The sequence below is a fragment of the Dipodomys ordii genome, unplaced genomic scaffold, assembly GCF_000151885.1.
Source record: "Dipodomys ordii isolate 6190 unplaced genomic scaffold, Dord_2.0 Scaffold36, whole genome shotgun sequence".
In the NCBI taxonomy this organism is placed as follows: Eukaryota; Metazoa; Chordata; class Mammalia; order Rodentia; family Heteromyidae; genus Dipodomys; species Dipodomys ordii.
In genome coordinates, this window is record NW_012267252.1 from 5,996,564 (window position 1) to 6,017,478 (window position 20,915).

General features: G+C 44.5%; 1 protein-coding gene and 1 pseudogene across 2 annotated transcripts in view; one reads left to right on the top strand and one right to left on the bottom strand.

Moving 5' to 3' along the window:
- The first annotated feature begins 170 nt into the window (after positions 1–170).
- Positions 171–20,915, top strand: part of Sufu (suppressor of fused homolog (Drosophila)) — a 95,865-nt gene continuing 75,120 nt past the window's right edge. For both annotated transcript variants that reach the window (XM_013017629.1, XM_013017631.1), the window contains exons 1-2: positions 171–555; positions 5,241–5,375. In XM_013017629.1, coding sequence (XP_012873083.1) covers positions 374–555; positions 5,241–5,375 — 317 coding nt within the window. In that variant the 5' untranslated portion in view covers positions 171–373. The remainder of the gene's footprint in view (positions 556–5,240; positions 5,376–20,915) is intronic.
- On the bottom strand, positions 8,980–9,314 carry LOC105986623 (annotated as a pseudogene).

Consider the following 20,915-nt stretch of genomic DNA (forward strand, 5'->3'; position numbering starts at 1 on the left):
CTGGTTTCCTCCTATCACTAGGGGGAGACCAAGAGCCTTGGGACATTTCCAACACAAGGAGAAGGAGGCGGGGCCTATCGCCAAATCGTGCCTTCCCCCTTGTGACTGACAAGGAGTCTAACCAATGGGTGCTGGGACAGGGCGCGCCTGGGCCCCGCCCCCGTGAGCTCCCCGCGGTCCCGCGGCACCCTCTGGCAGACTCCGCGGCGGCGACGGCTCGGGCGGACAGTGCACCGTGCGCAGGCGCGGAGCTAGACCTCGCTGCAGCCCCCATCGCCTCCGGGAGTCGCACCCACCGAGTCTGTCCGCTGGCCGGTCAGTGCGCTCTTCCTCCTCCACCTTCTCGGGTCCCCTCAGCACACTACGCGCCCTGATGGCGGAGCTGCGGCCTAGCGGCGCCCCCGGCCCCACCGCGCCCCCGGCCCCTGGCCCTACTGCCCCTCCGGCCTTTGCCTCACTCTTCCCCCCGGGTCTGCACGCTATCTACGGAGAGTGCCGCCGCCTTTACCCTGACCAACCGAACCCGCTCCAGGTTACCGCTATCGTCAAGTACTGGTATGCCCTGGGCCGAGGGAGGCGCTGGGAAACCTCAGAGCACTGGGGACCAAGTAGTTTAGGGGAGAGGGAGGAGGAGGAGGAGGAGGAGAGTGGTTAAAGCACTTGGAAGGACTTCCTGCTGCGAGGAAAGGAGTGAAGACTGAAGTTGGGAATGGGGACAAAGGGGTTAAACAGATCCTGTGGGTAGTGAAGGGTTAACCCGGATTAGGAGAATTGAGAACTGGGGGTGTGTATAGAAGCGGAGGGGGAACGGTGTGAGAGGGAACTTTGTGAATGTGGTGAAAGGAGGGGGCTCCTGAGGGGGTCATTAGTGGTCGCGAGGGGAAGCCAGGGGGAGCGACTGCAGTGGGATGGGGGAGGCGAGGCGGGGCCCGGGGAGTCTGAGGGCTTTGGAAGAGCGATGTTGAACAAGCGCCAAGCACCGTGGGCACGCGACTGCTTCTGCTAGGGAAGGGTCTGGAGTCCCCCAGACTCTCCATCGGGTTGGAGGGGGTTAGCACGTTGAGGGAGCTGTGCTTGTGAAGAACTGAGGAGGTGGTCTCTTCTGGATACCTTTCCGATGACTTCAGAAGTCCTATTAATTAGAAACTGTTCATTTTGGAGTTTGATGGAGCAACTCTTCCTGATAAACTTTTGCTTACTCTGCACAGTTCTCTTTCTGCAGAGCTTCCTTTTGGCCTTGCAGCTGCTTTGCTGCGAGTTAACAGGGGCTGGATAATGAAACCCATGAAAAACTGAAAAGAGGGGGTGAGAAAAGAAAAACTGAAAAGAGGGGGTGAGAAAAGGTCTATATAATAGAGAAGATGAACTTGCTTAAAGTACACTGTACATATAGGTGAAATTATCCCAGTGAAAACCCCTTGAACTATTAATGTATGCTAATAAAAATAGTGAAGTGGAAAAAAACACAGAATCAGACTGGATTAAAAAACAAAACAAAAAAAAATAGGGCAGGGAACCATGGTTTGTAGATGAAGACCACAGCTTCCCACTTCCAGACAAGTAAATATGATGAAGAGCTGAACCCTGGGCAGGGAGGGAAGACATGAAGTAGGATGTTTAGAGGAGTTTCCTGTCCACAGCTCAAGAATTTAAGCAGCAGTTTCTTTGGGATGCTCAGGGTAAGCCTCAAACTGCTCTTTTAAAGATCATTTTACAGACGGGCTGCCCTTGGGAGTAAGGATGGTCTTTTCTGGTTTTCCATTCCTCTTTGCAACTTGTTTCAGCCTTCAGGCAAACAGGTGTTATGGGGACTGTGGAAAACTTCCTGCCTCATAGTTTCTGGACCAAAGGTTGACTGAGGAATTGCTTGACTCTATCCAGGAACCCCTTCAGCGCATCCTGCTTGAGTTGTTGTAAAGGGTAGACCTGAAAGAGTAGTGAATATGTTTGTTGCTTACCTTCTCTTTTAGGACTGAGTCTCTCTCAATGAACATAGGCAGTCTCTTACTGCCTATGGAGATGGCAGTCATTAGGCTGAACCGGGCTGAGGTGAGCTTACTGGGTCATCGAGAGGATGGTAAGAAGGCTGATAGGGTGGAGAGCCTGAGGACAGCCACTCTCTAAGACAGGGTCCATAGGGAGCAGCTTCCTCTGTCCAGGTAAGCTAAGAGCAGGTATGGTTGGTAGGAAGTCCTCTCTGGCACACAAACTGTCCTTTGGTTGAAAGGAGATTCTGAAGAATGCTTATGAGCTCTTGTTAACTTAATCACCCCTCATAATTGTACCTCTACATTTAACTGTTGTGATGAACTTTCCTTGTGTCATTAGAAAAGTAGTGCTGGCTTTGCCTTGTTCTTTGTTCAGGCTCATGTCAGTCTGAGGAGAAATCCCTGCACAGAATCTAACAACTATTTTTGTCGCCAAAGTGGTTCTGTGGAATAGTTAGGTGTGAAAGGTATCAAAGCATCATACAAAAGACTAAAATGATTAGGGATTTTTTTTCTTTTTTCTGCCTGAAGCTTATTAACCAGGCCCTATCTTCAGAGATGGACTAGTGTGCAATGACAAATGAAGAGGATTGTACAACACATTGTGAGATTAGAAATGCTGCCTAGATGCAGAAACATCTAAGAGGGAACAGCTCCAAGACTAGTTCTTTTCTTTCAAAGATCCAGGAGTTTACAAAATTAGGATACTGGCATTTATTCTTATCCCTCACATTTGGGAGGGATCCTATCAGCCTCTTTAGTCCTTGTAGCAGGGTGACCGATTAGGCTGAGCCTGGCTGTTACCTAGAGTACCTTGGGATTCCTTTTGCTTTTGAGGGGTTGTTCTTTGGCTTGGAGTCCCCTATGAACAAGGATTAAAGCAGAGACACCTGTGGAGTGAAGAGATGCCCTGGGCCCTTTGATAATATCTTTTTCTAAGTACAGAATATAATGTAAAGTTTTGTTTTAAACTATTTTATTTTTTTATTGCTCGTGGGGCTTGAACTCTAGGCCTGGGTGCTGTCCCTCAGCTCTTCAGCTCACTTGAGCCACAGTGCCACTTCCGGCCTTTTCTGTCTATGTGGTGCTGAGGAATCGAACCCAGGGCCTCATGCATGTTAAGGCAAGCACTCTACCGCTAAACCACCTTTCCATGCCCTATTAGTATAGAATATAATGATTTTCCACAGTTGTATTTGCATAGTAGAGCAGAGATATGGGATGAGGTTAGTTTTACTCTTTTTTTTTTTTTTTTTGTCGGTCCTCAGCTCTTCAGCTCAAGGCGAGCGCTCTACTACTTGAGCTACAGTGCCACTTCCGGTTTTCTGGTGGTTTATTGGAGATAGGAGTCTCACCGTCTCTCCTGCCCGGGCTAGCTTTGAACCGCGATCCTCAGATCTCAGCTTCCTGAGTAGCTAGGATTACAGGCGTGAGCCACCAGCGCCCGGCTTACTTGACTCTTTGATTATTCCCTGACTCGTTGTAAAGCATCTCCTTGATGTGACAGCTCTTGGGGGTCTTGGTCAGAGGAGGATTGTAGTGATATGGCAGGGCAGGTGACAGTGAATACAGTTTCAGTGCTTGTTTTTTGATGGACATATGCTATTGTAGGGACATGGTTGGGATTTTGCAGCAAGAAACTGAAAGAAATATGTGATTTGTAGTCATTCCCGTCTATTCTGAGGTCCTTCCAGAGAGTTCTGCCTTTTTCCTTCTTTCCCCTCACAAACTTCTAAATCCCATTGGTTCTAGAATTAGGTGATTTGGTGACATGAGAGTTAAAGGACATGGAAATTTGACCCTTTTCCTAATTCAGTTGTGTTTCTAAGCTATTCCTAGTATCTTTCTTTTAAGATCTATAAATAACTGCATTTCCTAGCAGAGAATAAGGATTTATACAAAGGCAAATAATATCCTGACAAAGAAGATAAAACCAGACCTACTGCTTTTAAGTAGAGTTTGAATTGCATGGTCCTGGCACACTTGCTGGGTTTGTCTGTATCAGGTCTTTTATTTGGTTGTTAGTAGTCTATCTCATTTGCAGAGTGCACTCTATGGTATGGTCAGACAGTGGTGGCAGCTCAAATAGTAGTTTTTGTTTTTTTGTTTTTGGTGCCAGCTCTGGGGCTTGATCTCAAGGCTTGTGCCCTTGCCTGGCTTTTTCCCTCAAGACTGGCCACATTTCCATTTGTATCTTTTTACTGGTTAATTGAAGGTAAGAGTATTATGAATTTGGCTGGCTTCGAACAGAGTTCCTCAGATCTCAGTCTTCTGAGTAGGCAGGATTATAGGTGTGAGCCACTGGTGCTCAGCTCAAATAGTGTTTATAGACCAAATATGGAATTCCTTTTGCTGATGGTGTTTATACTTTCTGAAGGAAAGCAGGAGTTTTTTTTTAAGTACTAATTACTCTGCTAAAGAGAATCCTTATTGAACTAAATCCTCAGAGTGAGATAATGACTGAATCTTCCTCAATTGCTTCTCTTTTGGAATTATGGGGGAAATTTAATGTGGTCCTCAGAGGCCACAAATTATTATTGTCCCAGCTCTACCTTTAAGTTGGCAGTCTCCTGGGATCCTCTTCTGGATGCAGGCACTCATAGGGTTTAGCTTGGCTCTTGCTAGCAGCTCTGCTCAGAACTGAGCCAGCCTCAGTTTGGCCTTTGTCACTTACAATGATAAAAGACTTTGGTCTATGTGTAGGCCAGGGTCTGTACAGACTAGAGGCTTTGGGTGTGTTTAGAACAAACTGTAATTAACATAGGACACAATATAGTCTTTCAGGAACTAGCTGTCCAAGAGGCAGGAGTGGAAGGGAGCCTCTGCTTCCAGGAACAATGCCCGTTGGGGATGCTCCGGATGGTCATTCAGCAGAGGCCAATTGATTGACCGATGTTCCTCTTGCCTTGAAGCTTGGCATGTTTACAGGCATCAAGAAGAAGCATTAATCCCTGCCAATTCCATTTAGGATCGGTAATTTGAAACAGGAGAAAGCAAAATGGGCAACTACCCAGTTTATTTTATTTCTAAAAGAGGCTTTGCTTGTTGGAGGTAAAAGAATGGAGCTTTTTATACATGTGAAATCAGGCAGCCTCAGCTGCTTATCCCTAGAGAGATGTAGCCTCCCTTTAGTTATTTTTCACCGTAGGTCCCTCCAGTATAGGACCTTTGGATTTTGCAAAGCAGAGCCTCTCAGTTTGATATTGTCTAGTTTCCAGGCTCACACTGACACTCATGTTTTATTTTTTGCAGGTTGGGAGGCCCAGACCCCTTGGACTATGTTAGCATGTACAGGAACGTGGGGAGCCCTTCTGCCAACATCCCTGAGCACTGGCACTATATCAGCTTTGGCCTGAGCGATCTCTATGGGGACAACAGAGTACATGAGTGAGTGTATGCCACCTACTCACCTTCCACCTGCCATTCCTTAGGCTTGAGCCTGTTTCTGAGGTTTTCTTGAATAGGAGGTGATAAGGACACTGCTGTGAGGATGTTACTTCTCAAGTGGAACCTATCGGTTTCTGCCCTCTGCCCTCTGTTCATGTTGCAGTGATCCAAATGTGAATACTGTTCTAATACAGAAAAAACCATTAGATTTTTCTAGTCATTCTGTGGAGTTGGGCTCAGAGGACAGGCAACATGTCCTTGACCTCAAACTTCGGTTGATACTTGTATGTTTTCTTTTTTCCTCTTAGTTTAACACAGAAATTTATGTTGTTGTTGTTTTCTTTTTCCTTTTCCTTGTGCTACTGGGGATTGAACCCAGAATCTTGTGCATGCTAGGTAAGCACTCTATCTTGGAGCTACAACTCCAGCTTGAAAATTTTTCAACATAAAGCAAAATTAAGTTCTATAGCAAACACTAATCTACTCACATCACCAATGTCTGTCATTTAACATTTTATTATACTTGCTTTGTATATATCCCTTTATCATTCTTATCTACTTTTTATTTTATTTTAAATTTTTCAATTTTTTTCATGGGGCTTGAACTCTGGAATTGGGTGTAGTCCCTCAGCTCTTCAGCTCAAGGGAAGTGCTCTACCACTTGAGCCACAGCACCTCTTCTGGTTTTCTTATGGTTAATTGGAGATAAGAGTCTCATGGACTTTCCTGTCTGGGCTGGCTTTGAACCTTGATCCTCAGATCTCAGCCTCCTGAGTAGCTAAGATTACAGGTGTGAGCCACCAGTGCCTGGCTTTACTTATTATTATTTTTCGTGTGCAAGTCCTGGGGCTTGAACTGGCCTGAGAGCTGTCCCTGAGCTTTTTTGCTCTAAGCTAGCATTCTACCACTTGAGCTACAGCTGCACTTCCAGCTTTTTTTGGTGCATAATTAGAGATAAAAGTCTTGTTGGAGGAGGCCCCAATGCTTGATAAGAAATGTACTCATTACCTTGCTCATGTGATTGTAACCCTTCTGTACAGTATTTTCACGATAAAAAACTTATTTAAAATAAAAAAGAGTCTTGCTGACTTTCCTGCCCAGGTTGGTTTTAACCTAGATCCTCAGATCTCAGCCTCCTGAGTAGGTGGGATTATAGGGATGAGCCACTGCCACTCTCCCCACTACTCTCCCCCATTTTGTTTTTGTTTTTTGTTTTTTGTTTGCCAGTCCTGGGACTTCAACTCTGGAGGCTTTGTCCCTGAACTTCTTTTGCTCAAGGCTAGCACTCTATCACTTGAACCACAGTGACACTTTCGGCTTTTTCTGTTTATGTGGTACGGAGGAATGGAACCTAGGGCCTCATGCATACTAGGCAAGCACTCTACCACTCCACTAAGCCTTGTTTTTGGTTTTGAGATAATGTCTTGGTATGTTGCCCAGGCTTCCTTCAAACTTGGCTCAAGAAATACTCCTGCCTCAGACTCTTCAGTAACTTGGACTATAGGCATGTGACATAGCACCTGACATTAATTTTTTTCTTCTTTCTCCACTGCTTCTTGTTGCTGCTGGTGCTGCTTTTTCCTCCTCCTTTTCCTCCCCCTTCTACTCCTCTTCTTCATCTTCATCTTATTCTTTATGGAGTCTTGTTGAGTTACTTAAACTGGCTTACAATCTTCCACCTCAGCCCACTCCCAAGTACTTGAGATTGTAGGTATATACCTTGCCTGGCTACTTGGCTACCTACTTTCTTATTTCTGGAGGGGTGGTGCTGCGGATCAAACTCAGAGCTTGGTGCTTGTCAGGCAAGTGTTCTACCACTGATCTACTTTCTTTCTTTCTTTCTTTTTTTTCTGTTGGTTATGAGGCTTGAACTCTGGGCGTGGGTGCTGTCCCTCAACTCTTCAGCTCAAGGCTAGTGCTCTACCGCTTGAGTCACCACACCACTTCTGGTTTTTCTAGTGCTTATTGGAGATAAGAGTCTCATTGACTTTTCTGCCCGGGCTGGCTTTGAACCGTGATCCTCAGCTCTCAGCCTCCTGAAAAGCTAGGATTACAGGCATGAGCCACCGATGCCAGCCTATCTACTTTCCTTTAACCTGCATTTTTCTGTGCTCTGTGCTTATCCACTCTACTTTTTTCTTTCTTTTGTGCCAGTACTTTGAATTTAGGGTCTGGGTGCTGTTCTTTATATTTAAGGCTAGTACTCTACCACTTGAACCACATCTCCACTTCTGGCTTTATGGTTCTTAACTGGAGATAAGAGACTCATGGACTTTCCCTTCCTGTGCCGGCTTCAAATCTTGATTTTCAGATCTCAGCTTCTGAGTAGCTAGGATTACAGGTGTGAACCACCATCATCTGGCCTCATTTCACTTTTTTTTTTTTTTTAAATACTGGTCTGCTTTCATTTGTTTCCCTGCACACTTCTAAATCTTACTTGCCTTTTCTTTTTCCCTCCAAACATTTAATTTGTGCTGGGAGAAAGCAAATACATTTTAATACCAAGTTAAACTTATTCAACTTAATTGTAAATCCTCTAAAGTAATAGCAACAATTGGGATAGTTACAAAAGCTAGCAACGTCTGTTAAGCACTGATTATAAGCCAAATATTCTATTTATTTTGCATGTATATGTTACTAGTGAATTTAATTTTCACAATAACACAATTAAACTGGTTGACACTAATATTCATCCTACTTTGCACATAAGGACACCAAGAAACAAGGAGGTTCCATGACTTGCTTAAACCTCACTTGTTAGAAGTGACAAAGCTGAGATTTAAATGTGGGGATTCTGACTCCAGAATCCACAATCCTTTTTCTTTCTTTCTTTTTTTTTTCTTGGTCATGGGGCTTGAACTCTGGCCTGGGCACTGTCCTGAGCTCTTCAGCTCAAGGTGAGCACTCTACCACTTGAGCCACAGTGCCACTTCTGGTTTTCTGGTGGCTAATTGGAGATAAGAGTCTCATGGACTTTGCTGCCTGAGCTGGCTTTGAACCACGATTCTCAGATCTCAGTAGCTAGGATTACAGGTGTGAGCCACTGGCACCTGGCTCCTTTTACTTTCTTTATTTTTTTTTTAACTTTCTTTAACTTTTTTCTGATGTTGAAGATAGAAACCAGGGCTTCATGTACGCCAGGCAAGTGATCTATCACTACTTCTCCAGACCTAAAAGTTCATACTTGTAGTGGGCTCTGTCCCTCAGCTTCTCTGTGCTCAAGACTAGCACCCTACCACTTGAACCACAGTACCACTTCCTTTTTCTGTTTATGTGGTACTAAGGAATTGAACCCAGTTCATGCATGCTAGACAAGCACTCTACCACTAAGCCACATCCCCAGCCCTCATATCCTTTCTGTTTTTTACTTCTACCTTTTTTTTTGTAGTCTTTAATACCATTTTTTTTTTTTGAGCCTAGTGGTGGCTCCTTAGGCTGGGTAACTTGAAGATAGCAGAGCTTTCTGTCCTGCCTGTGTAGAAGCTGATTTTTAGAGATGAAAATGATATGGTAAAGATAGTAATAGCCTTTTTTCCACTGTTATAATAGTTCTTATTGTCTTCCATATTGTGTGTTCAGTGTTTTACAATCTTTTTTTTTTTTTTTTGAGGGGAGAAGAGGTTTATTGGGGGCAGCGGGGTCTCAGTCCTTCTTGGTGGCGGCCTTCCTCTTGGCTGCCAGCATGCTGCTCCGCTTCCTCCCACTTCCTCTTGGTGCCTGTGTTCGTCCCTACTCTTTTCTTGATGAACTTGAGCTTGTCTTTGGACACCTTGAGCAGCTCCATGGCCTGCTGCTCATACAGGGCGAAGCTATTCACCTCTCAGATCTTGTCCTGCACGAACTTGGTGTGTTTGTGGGGAGGCGCCCACAACAGTGGCTGTGCCTCGGCTTGCTCACATTCCCGGTCCTTTTGTGGCCCTTTTTGAGGCCCACGGCCATGGGTAGCGCAGAGCCATGGTTGCTATTCTTCCATGGCTGCTGTAGCAGAAGGGCTTTACAATCTTTTTTGTTAGTCGAGGTGCTTGAACTCATGGTCTGGATACTGTCCCAGAGCATTTTTGCCCAAGGCTCTACCACTGTGAGCCACAACACTGCTTCTGGTTTTCTGGTGGTTAATTGGAGATGAGTCTCACAGCCTTTCCTACCCGGGCTGGCTTTGAACCACCATCCTCAGATCTCAGCCTCCTGAATAAGTAGGATTACACACATGAACCATCTGTGCTGGCTGTTTTACAATCTTATTAAGCTCTCTTGTAAGCTCCATCTTATAGATGAGGAAACGTAGATCTGTTCAGAGGGTAAATGAGTTACTCTAAGTCTCACATCTAGGTTGTGAAAGAATTAGGGTAAAGCTGGGCATTGGTGGCTCAAGCCTGTAATCCTTGCTACTTAGGAGGCTAAGATCAGAGGATCAGGGTTTGAAGTCAGCCTGGGCAAGAAAGTCTGTGTGACTCTTATTTTCACTAAATAACCAAAAAAGTTGGAAGTGGAGCTGTGGCTCAGTAGGAAAACAGCCTTGAGTGAAAAAGCTAAAGGACAATGCCCTGGCTCTGAGTTCAAGCCCGTCTAAAACAATTAGGACTGAATTGTACTGAACCAAAGTCCGAGCTCTCATTCACTAGGCTATACCAACTCTGACCATAGACCCAATCCAGCTTCATCTTTTCTCATGTTAAATTCACTGGGCCAGGCCTCATCTCTACTGGCACATGGTGGCATGGTGGAAACAATGTCTGGACCTGCCTGTACTGCTTTCCAAATGTTTGGAGTGTCAGCAGAAGGTTTGGGAACAGGGACTTAATCTTACCTGAATGGAGACCTTGCATTATAATTTTAATAAATGGAGATAGAATAGCAAACAGATGTGGGGAATAAAAGGACCATGCTAGATTTTTATTTATATTTTTAATAAGAACCTGCAGAGGGCATTTGGTGCTGCTATTCCATACATTTTTGTTGACAGATTTATTATAGTTAAAAGGAAACTATTTCCTATGTAACATAAGGATTCTTCCAATGTATCTATCTGATATGGGTCTAAAGCTCAAAGTAAGATGACAAATGTAGTAGAGAAAGGTCCATGTTTTAACATCTGAATTTGAGGTAGGGCCTTCCTTACTGTTTTTCCTAGTTTAACACTAACCTCTCATGTGTCTGTTATTTCTATATGATAAAGTGTTTTGACATTCAAAAGCTATTTATAATAAGTAAAACTTCTATTTGGGCTTACACCTCATCTTTATAGTGTAGTGTTCTCCAGCATCACTTCCTGCCAGTAGGACATGAAAGGGAATGTTTTCATTTATCCAGTTCTGGTTCTGCTGTATGTTGTCAAAAGTACCTTTATAATTGGCCTTGTGCAGGTGTGACTGGCTTCTTTTTGATCCTGGTAAGTTTCTTTTTCTTTTTTTTTTCTTTCTTTTTTAATGACAGTGAACTCAGAGCTTCAAGCTTTTGCTTAGCTTTTTTGCTAAAGGTTGGCTTTCTACCACCTGAGCCACATTGCCATTTTTGGCTTTTTGCTGATTAATTGGTGATAAGAATTTCTTAGGTTTATCTGCCTAGGCTAGCTTTGGACCTCAATTCTCAGATCTCAGCCTCTGAATAGCTAGAATTATAGATGCATGAGTCTATAATCAGGCCTGGCTCTGATAAGTTTCTTGAAGAAAATCTTTCAGTTGCAAACATTTTATGTGATCAGATCTCATTAAAATAGGTTTTAATGGATTTCCATTTAACTTAGTATTTGAAGCCAAGGTCAGAAAGTTGAGTATTCTCCTATATAGCTTAAGTGCTAAAAGGTGCTGTATTGAAACTATGGCAATATACATCTCTAGTGTCATTCTGTTGTTTTTTGTTTGCTCATCATTCTCAGAAAAGAATAGAAACATCTTTTTCGGTAATCACCTATTTTGCAGTAGACACTGAATGACATATAATAGACATCTTAGAATAAAATGGTAAGACATAATTTATGTTATAGTGTGTTCACGTTCTAGAAGGGTGGGGAACATGAAAGAGATGTTGCAATATTAATAAATGCTGTAAGCCAAGACTGTAGAACATGATATAGGAGCACAGTGGAGAGACTGACTTTTAGTTAGGCTGCCAGATCTGCAGTCACTCAAAGGAAGATGTGAAGCTAAATTCTTTTTTTTTTTTTCTTTTTTTGTGTCCAGTCGTGGGGCCTGAACTCTGGGCCTGGGCACTGTCCCTCAGTTCTTCAGCTCAAGGCTAGCACTCTACCACTTGAGCCACAGCACCACTTCCGGCTTTTTTCTTTTTGCTTATGTGCTGCTGAGGAATCGAACCCAGCATGCAATCGAACTCATGCATGCAAGGCAAGCACTCTACCACTGAGCCACCTTCCCAGCCCCAAAGCTAAATTCTTTATATAAAATTATCAAGCCAAGCTGGGCATGTCTGTAATTCTAGCTGATTTTTTTTTTTTTGGTCGTGGGGCTTGAACTCTGGGCTTGGGCTCTGTCCCTGTGCTCTTCAGCTCAAGGTGAACGCTCTACCCCTTGAGCCACAGGGCCACTTCCGGTTTTCTAGTGGTTTATTGGAGATATGAGTCTCATGGACTTTCCTGCCAGGGCTGTCTTTGAACCTTGATCCTCAGATCTCAGCTTCCTGAGTAGCTAGGATTACAGGCGTGAGCCACTGGCGCCTGGCTCAAGAGATTCTTATCTCCAGTTAACCAGCAAGATGCCATAGTGGAGGTATGGCTCAAGTGGTAGAACACCAGCTATGAGTGTCAAAAACTCAATGACTGGGAATGTGGCTTAGTGGTAGAGTGTTTGCCTAGCATGCGGGAAGCCCTGGGTTCGATTCCTGAGTACCACATAAACAGAAAAAGCCAGAAGTGGCACTACAGCTCAAGTGGTAGAGTGCCAGCTTTGAGCAAAAGAAGCTCAGGGACAGTGCCCAGGCCCTGAGTTCAAGCCCGAGGACTGGCAAAAACAAAAAACAATGAAAGTATGAGGCTCATAGTTCAGTTATTATGGGAGGAAAACAAAAGAGCAGAGACAAGAGCAAGAGGCTCATTTGCTTCCCCACTAGGAGTTGGGGACTAGTATGGGAAATATAATGAGATCTTGTCTCTTGAAAGTAAAAGTGATAAAAAATAAAATAAAAATAATTTTATATTCTAGTCAGGGTAATTCTGTGATGTGAAGAATTCTTATTATCTGTATATAGATACAGAAACTCAGAGAAGTTTGTTCCTTAGCTTGTAAGATCTAGTGACCCCAAAGCTTGTATTCTTAGCCACAGTGCTATATTGCCTTTCCATTTTGACTCAGCAGCATTTGTTCAGTGCCTACCTGTGCCTCCTCTTAGTAGGATCTTTCTTTTTCCTCATAGTTCATTGAGGATAGAAGGGGACACAGAGAAGCAGAGAAGTCCTTTGCATTTCTTTTTTCTCAAAGGCAGGAAGCCTCACCCTGGAAACCCTAAAAAGAGTGAAGAGCAAGCAGATTAGCTCTTTCCCTACAGAAAACAGGACAAGAGAGCTCTTGGTTGCATCAATCTTAAAAACAAAAAAAAAGGCTAAATTACTTATATAGGCAATGGGGATTATGAGTTACTTTTTTATCCAGGAGCCTGTGGCTCATGTCTGTAATCCTAGCTACTCAGGAGGCTGAGATCTGAGGATCACTGCTCAAAGTCAGCCTGGACAGGAAAGTCTGTGTGACAGTTTCCCAATTAATCACCAGAAAACCAGAAATAGTGCTGTGGCTCAAAGTGGTAGAGCGCTGAGGTTAAGCAAAAAAGCTCAGGGACAGGGCTGGGAATGTGGCTTAGTGGTAGAGTGCTTGCCTAGCATGCATGAATCGAAATTCCTTAGTACTACATAAAAAAAAGCCAGAAGTGATGCTGTGACTCAAGTGGTAGAATACTAGCCTTGACCAAGGAAGCTTAGAGACAGGGCCCAGGCCCTGAGTTCAAGCCCTAAGACTGGAAAAAAAAAATCTCGGAAGTGGCTCTGTGGCTCAAGTGGTAGAGCACTAAGCCTTGAGTTGAATAGCTGAGGGACGACAGCATGCAGGCTCAGAGTTCAAGCTGAATAAGCAACAAGAAAAAACCAAAAAACAAAACTCAGGGATAGAGCCCAGGCCCTGAGTCCAAGCCCCAAAACTGAAGAAAAGAAAAAGTAACTTTTTTTTTTTCTTTTGTCGGTAATGGGGCTTGAACTCTGGGCTTGGGCACTGTTTCTGAGCTCTTCAGCTCAAGGCGAGCGCTCTATCCCTTGAGCCACAGTGCCACTTCCGTAACTTTTTTTTATATTAATAAGTTTTTTTTTTTGTTGTGAAAATACCATACTGAGGGGTTACAATTACATGAGCAAGGTAATGAATACATTTCTTATAAAGCATTGTTGCCTCCTCCTTTGTTTCCCCTTACCACCCCTGCCCTCCTGTAACTTTTTTTTTAAAGGTAACTTTTTTATATTTGAGTGGCTATGGATTGTACCCAAGGCCCCATATACCCTACACTTGAACTCAGGGCCTGAGCACTGGGCTTGAACTCCTGAGCCTCTTTGTGTTCAAGGCTCTACCACTTGAGCCACAGCACCATTTCTGGCTTTTTCTGTTTTATGTGGTACTAAGAAATCAATCTAGGAATTCATTCATGCTAGGCAATCACTCTACTACTAAGCTACATTCCCAGCCCCCCCAATTTTTTTTAACTGATAAAGGCATAAAAATGGTTCAGATGTATTTTAAGTGACAAATAAAATAGAAATTGTGTGATCGGATATATCCTGATATGCTTGACACATGTATACGTTGTGTAATGTTTAAATCAGTTTCAACATGTCTGTCTTATTCCTTATAGCCCAAATGTTTAAAATTCTATCATTTTGCTCTTTGAAATGTACAGTAAATTATTATCTATAGTCACTCAACTATGCAAGGGCACATCAGAACTTCTTGTCCCATCTAACTGTAACTTAGTTCCCAATTGACTAGCCTCTCTCCATCCTTCTCTCTTACTCTCCTTGGCCCCTAGTAACCACACTTCTACTCTTACCTTCTATGAGTACATCAAAAGGCTCAGAAGAGGTTGTTTCTAAAACTGGAGAGATGGCACAAGTTCCAGCTTGGGGAAACCACAGGAGAAAGTAAAGTGTTTTTCTAGGAAGCCAGAGGCTACCCTCAACTGACTTAAACAGGAGAGACTATCCTGTCCAAGTCCCTGGTCTCAGGAAGTATCAGACAGCTGAACTTCAGCTGCCAAGTGCTTGTCAGAGCCTGTAGCTCTGGCCTTTCCCTTGTGGCCAGGCAGCTGTGGATGGAATGTGGGACTCTGAGGCTCTGTGGAGGCAGCAACTTCAGTCCCTCTCTCTGAGGATTTCTGGCTGCCCTTGCTACCAGCAGCTCTGATTGAACAGAACTACAAGGGGCCTAGGGTGGCCTATGAGGCTTGGTAGCTGAAGAATGTGTTTGTGAATGAAGTAGACGTGTCTGGTAGGATTCCACCTGGGCAGGACATCTGCTGTATGCACTGTGCTGGCTCCAAAGACAGCCTTTGTGAGGAGTTGGCCTGAGTGCTAGCCACACCTTACCACCATGGGAGTTCTAGGCTATATGTCCCATAATTGCTGACTCAATGGCAGCTATGCCCAGTGGAGTTAGGAGTAATCCTGCCCCCTTTTTGGGGCTGGAACGGCTGCTTTTCTGTGACTGCTTTTACTTGTTTGGTAGAGAGTTTTATTTCCCCTTCATATTCTTTATTGGACTCTGTACTACACAAGTTATTTATTAAAACACTAGCTTTAACTTTTTCAATTACAATTTAGTGTGGCTTTGATCTTCTATAGTTAAGAAATACTAACTTTCCCTGCTTAAAGCTTGGCTTGTAGAAAATTTTTAGCTTAACATTTCACCTACTAGAGCTTTCAGTAGAAATCTCATCTTTGCCCTACACACCTGTATGCGAGCTTGGTTTCTGTCGGATTGTGCTTGAGCTTTCCTCCCAAAGCTCTCATCAGAGTGCTTTGTTAATAAACCAACTGCAGAGATGGCAGGTTTCTGTCCCATAGAAGCCCTAGAGAAGGGGTCTGCAGTCGTAATGGAGGGAAGGCCGCTTTGAAGCTTTAGTCTTTTTGCTTTTCCTCTTTGAGATGTTTGGTTTCAGGATGACTATGTGAAGTTGTAACATTCTCTAGTAAGGACATAGCTCTGGGCCATCTAGAAAGAGTGGGGCACCTATCATCTTAGCCCAGGGAGGGGTAGGGCCCAGCTTAGCACTTTAACTGAATCTGAAGCTGCCACTTCCACTCAGCCAGATTTCAGGTTCAACCTCTCTCTTCTCTTCCTTCCTTCTCCCCCTCCACCCCCATGCATTGCCTTTTTTCTCACATCACAGGTTCAGATGGTGGAGTCATTTATGTTTTCTGGTATATCTTCCTTTTGACCACTTCTCAAGCCAGTAATTGTGTTAGAGTCCTTGATTAAATGCTGGATCTAGCTATGAAATCCTCCATCTCTGCCATAGATGGGACTAGCTCATTAGTTCTTCTTCATTGATGTGTTTTTCATAAAGTCTAGCTGATACAGGGACCTGCACCCTAGTCCCCAGGTTGGAGATAGATTATACCCTCTAGTACATTATGAAAGACCCGTGTAGCTGTGTGCTGGTGGCTCATGCTTGTAATCCTAACTATTCAGGAGGCTGAGATCAGAGGATCATGGTTCGATGCCAGCACAAGCAGGAAAGTCTGTGAGACTCTTACCTCCAATTAGCCACCAAAAACTGGAAGTAGCATTGTGGCTCAAAGTGGTAGAATAACACTGATGTGACTTATCCACACAGACCATATGGAGTTACACTGTAAGTTAGGCTTTTTTTAATTTATAAAGAAAGTGAAGCATATTACCTAAGATATTGGAAATTAGAGAAGGTAGAAAGAAATAATTCATAATCTTACTACCTTTTGTTTGTGTGTTGTTGTTTTTTTTTTGTCAGTCGTGGGGCTTGAACTCTGAACTTGGGCACTGTCCCTGTGCTCTTCAGCTCAAGGCGAGTGCTCTACCGCTTGAGCCACAGTGCCACTTCTGGTTTTCTAGTGGTTTACTGGAGATAAGAGTCTCACGGACTGGGGCTGGGAAGGTGGCTCAGTGGTAGAGTGCTTGCCTTGCATGCCTGAGGCCCTGGGTTCGATTCCTCAGCACCACATAAGAAAAAAGAAAAAAGCCGGAAGTGGTGCTGTGGCTCACGTGGTAGAGCGCTAGCCTTGAGCTGAAGAGCTGAGGGATAGCACCCAGGCCCAGAGTTCAGGCCCCACGACTGGACCCCCCCAAAAAAAAAAAAGTCTCACGGACTTTCCTGTCCAAGCTGGCTTTGAACCGCAATCCTCAGATCTCAGCCTCCTGAGTAGCTAGGATTGCAGGCATGAGCCACCGGCGCCCAGCTTGTTTGTGATTCATTATCTGTTCTTAATCTGATCCACTAAAAATTTATAGTGACTGGTGCTATTCCAGGTGTGCATGGACCTTTAACTCCCTTTAGAGCCTAACACCTTCCAAGGCTTATCTGCTACCTGGTTAAAGCTGTTTATACATTTAGCTTGCCCACTACTGCTTTGGTTTTTAGATTCTAAATAAAAAGCACATTTGCTTGGGAATATGGTCCTCATTCATTGTCATGTTACATTAGGTTCATCCATTTCCCCCCTTATAACAGTACAGAGCACTGTAGTGAGCATGTGTACCAGTTGCTGATTGCTCACTTGTCAGTTAATATTTGGATCCTTTCCTGAAACCACAACTGTACTCTCAACATGGTAGTAGTAATCTTGAGGGCATGTTGTACCTGTTGCTGTTGTTTTCTTCTTATAAAGGTCAAGATTGTGCTGAGCATGGGGACATGTACCTGTAACTTATACTCAAGAGATAGAAGTAGGAGGATCAGGAGTTTCAGGCCAATGTGGGACACATAGTGAGACCCTCTCACCAACAAATAATCCCCATTACATTTCCCCTACAAAAAGAAGTCAAGATTGGATGATTGGTGTTAGCAAGAATTGGCCAACATGAGCTGTCTTATTTCTCCTTTTCTTGGGTATTTGAAATCAAAAGACAGCAGGCACCGGTGGCTCACGCCTGTAATCCTAACTACTCAGGAGGCTGAGATCAGAGGATCGTGGTTCAAAGCCAGCCCGGGCAGGAAAGTCTGTGAAACTGTTACCTCCAACTGTTACCACCAGAAGACCGGAAGTGGCACTGTAGGTCAAGTGGTAGAGCGCTAGCCTTGAGCTGAAGAGCTGAGGGACAGTGTCCAGGCCCAGAATTCAAGCCCCACAATCGACCAAAAAAAAAAAAGGGAAAAAAAAAGAAATCAAATGACAGTGCCTGTCCTAGGCTCCTTGTACTCAAGGAGACAAAATATTCATAATCATAGGCACAAAGATGGGTGTGAGCTTTTCATTGCCTAAGATAACTTGGGCAATTTATTTAGGGTAATAAAAATAATATTGTATTATTATGTAATAATACTGTCTTTTCAGCGGGACTGCTGAATGAATCTAGGAGAAAGGATGGTCTGCTGCCATTTCCTGGCACAAGGTCTACCAGGTGATGTTGAGCAGGCAGTATTAATCATGGGCTCTGCTTCTTTGGAGGGCCCAAGTATCATTACTGGGATGTAGTTCTGGCAGGATATCTGTGGTAATGAATAACACAGACCTGATACTGATCTTCATAGACCTTCAGCTCTTACCTTTGGGAAGGAGAGCCTGATAGAACCTCAGAGCCTTAAGTGCCTGCCTTTTTCCTTGTGGAATCATTTCTTTTTGTTGTTGCTGGTTTTTGTCAGTCGTGGGGCTTGAACTCGGCCTGGGCGCTCTCTCTACACTCTTCAGCTCAAGGCTAGCACTCTACCACTTGAGCCACAGCACCACTTCAGGCTTTTTCTGTTTATGTGGTGCTGAGGAATCAAACCCAGGGCCTCATGCATGCAAGGCAAGCACTCTATCACTGAGATACCTTCCCAACCCTAGAATCATCTCTTGAGACTGTTAGGTTTTTAAAAAGAGGTAGTCGAGTAAGAACAGCACCACGCATGTTGTATTCAGGTAAGGAGTAGGTTTATTCATCGTTCTGGCTGGCACCAGGCCATCTTCGTCCTCCACGCAGTGGGGAAAGGCCTGGGAAAGGCCTGGGAAGAGTGGGAAAGAGAGAAAAGAGCTAGAAAAGAGAGCATCTGGGAGAGAGGTGAGAAAGAGAGAGATTGGAAAGAGAAGAGAGCTGGGAAAGAGAAGAGAAGGAAAGAGCTAGAAAAGAGCAGAGAGAGCGAGCGTCTGGGCCTGGGCTAGGCTTTATCTTGGGCTAGGCCTTATCTAGGGTATGGGCAGAGAAAGGTGTGGCCACATCAAATTCAGATGTGACCTCAGCAGATGCAGATGTGACCTCTTCCAGGTGTCCCAGTTGCCTTGGTAACGCAGGTACTGGGTGGAGACTTTGCTGCGAGGAGGGAGGAGTCTGCTAGCCATCCATGAGCGGATCTTACAGAGACCTAACTGGAAGAAGGAGTCCAGCGTCTTGGAACTGTGATTGGCCCTCATTTAAGGTTAAGCCAGTTGCCTATTCACTAGTGAGAATTTAGATTTGTAGCAGCTTCCCAGAAAGTGTGGTTTATTCCCAGCCTTTGCCAGTATGTCTACAGAAACTGGGGACCCTCAAAGATCCTTTTATTTTTTTTCCTTCCCTATTTCAGGTTAGTGAGGTCACAGAGTCCCTGGTCCTTGGCCTTGCTTCTTGAAGGCCAGCAATGAGGATGCATTTGTGTTTTTCTAGATCTGACCTTCATTGGTTACTGGGGCCACTTGGAGCTCTCCCTCTAACTCCCAATTTGCCTGGCTCTAACCTCAGGGTGTTCAGTGTAAGGTCAGGACTGTGGGGGGAAGAAACTGCTGAAAAACAGGGAGTACAGCTGGCTGCTTGTGCTTTCTGCATTTGATAGATTTGACTCCTAACCACTTCTGAAAGCTTGGTTGGTAGAGGGAAAAACATGTAGTGAAAACTAACCCCCTTTCCTTCCCCTTCTAGCTTTTCCAATGTATCAAGTTGCATACACCCTGAATCCCCGCCCTCCTGGAGCCAGTCTGACAATTTTTCATTCTTGTAACCAGGGGTTTTGCATAGAGAAGAGGCCCAGAAGGAAGGCAGTAACCGAGCTCAGGGAATAAGATTTACAGGAACCTTGCCAATGTGGATCTGTTAGTCTTGTGTCAATTCTTTGGCCAGGGACAATTTGCACAGCACCTCATGCAGTCAGTTCCCTGCTCAGAACTGTCCACTGGCTTCCAGTCTCACTTGAGTGAAAGCAATAGGTTATGACAATCTCCAAGGTCCTATGCACTTTACTTGTGTTTACCTCATCTCCTATTGCTCTCTTTTCTTGCTCTGCTCACCATACTCTGGTTCCCTTGCTGTGTCAGGCAATCTTGTGCCTCAGGGCCCTTGCACTTGTCTTCCCTGCCCTTGGAAGTCTCTATCAGCAGACAGCCCACACTTGACTCCCTCAACTCCTAGGTCTTTCTTCAAATACCTTCTTATCAATCCTCATTGACAATCCTCATCTTTAAAATGAGAATCCTGTCTCCCCTCCATAAAATAACATCTCCATTTTCCTTTCTAATTCTTCTTTAGGGGCTGGGAAGGTGGCTCAGTGGTAGAGCGCTTGCCATGCATGCCTGAGGCCCTGGGTTCGATTCCTCAGCACCACATAAGCAAAAAGAAAAAAGCCTGAAGTGGCGCTGTGGCTCAAGTGGTAGAGCACTAGCCTTGAGCTGAAGAACTGAGGGACAGTGCCCAGGCCCAGAATTCAGGCCCCACGACTGGACACCCCCCCCCAAAAAAAATCTTCTTTAAAGCACTTAGTTATTACCATCTAGCTTATTTTATTTACTTATTTGGCTTACTTATTTACTTATTTGGCTTACTCCCCACTCCCAGCTTGTGAACATGTTTTATGTGTTGATACTTTTTCTTTTTTTTTTTTGTTTGGTCGTGGGGCTTGAACTCTGGGCCTGGGCGCTATCCTCAGATCTTAGCTTCCTGAGTAGTTAGGATTACAGGCGTGAGCCACCAGCGCTTGGCTTGATGTTTTTTCTTAATGTACCATATATTGCTGAATAGATGAGTAAGTTGCAGTCAGCTCTAGCCCTGAATTCAAGCGTCAGTACCACATTAACAAAAAGTAAGAAACAAAAAGAGTCAAAGTGAGTGAGAGACAGAGACAGAGGCGGGTAGAACTAAGAGGAGGAGGAAGAGAAGGAGGAGGAGGAGGTGGAAGAGGAGGTGGAGGAGGAGAAGAAGGAGGAGGAGGAGGAGGAAGAGGAGGACAGTGGAGCAAAATGATGTTGCAGAGTTTGAAAGCAGTAGTGGTACATTCCTGTAATCCCAACACTCAAGAGGCCTGAAGAGGGCTGGAAGGTAGCTCAGTGGTAGAGCGCTTGCCTTGCATGCCTGAGGCCCTGGGTTCAATTCCTCAGCACCACATAAGCAAAAAGAAAAAAGCCGGAAGTAGCGC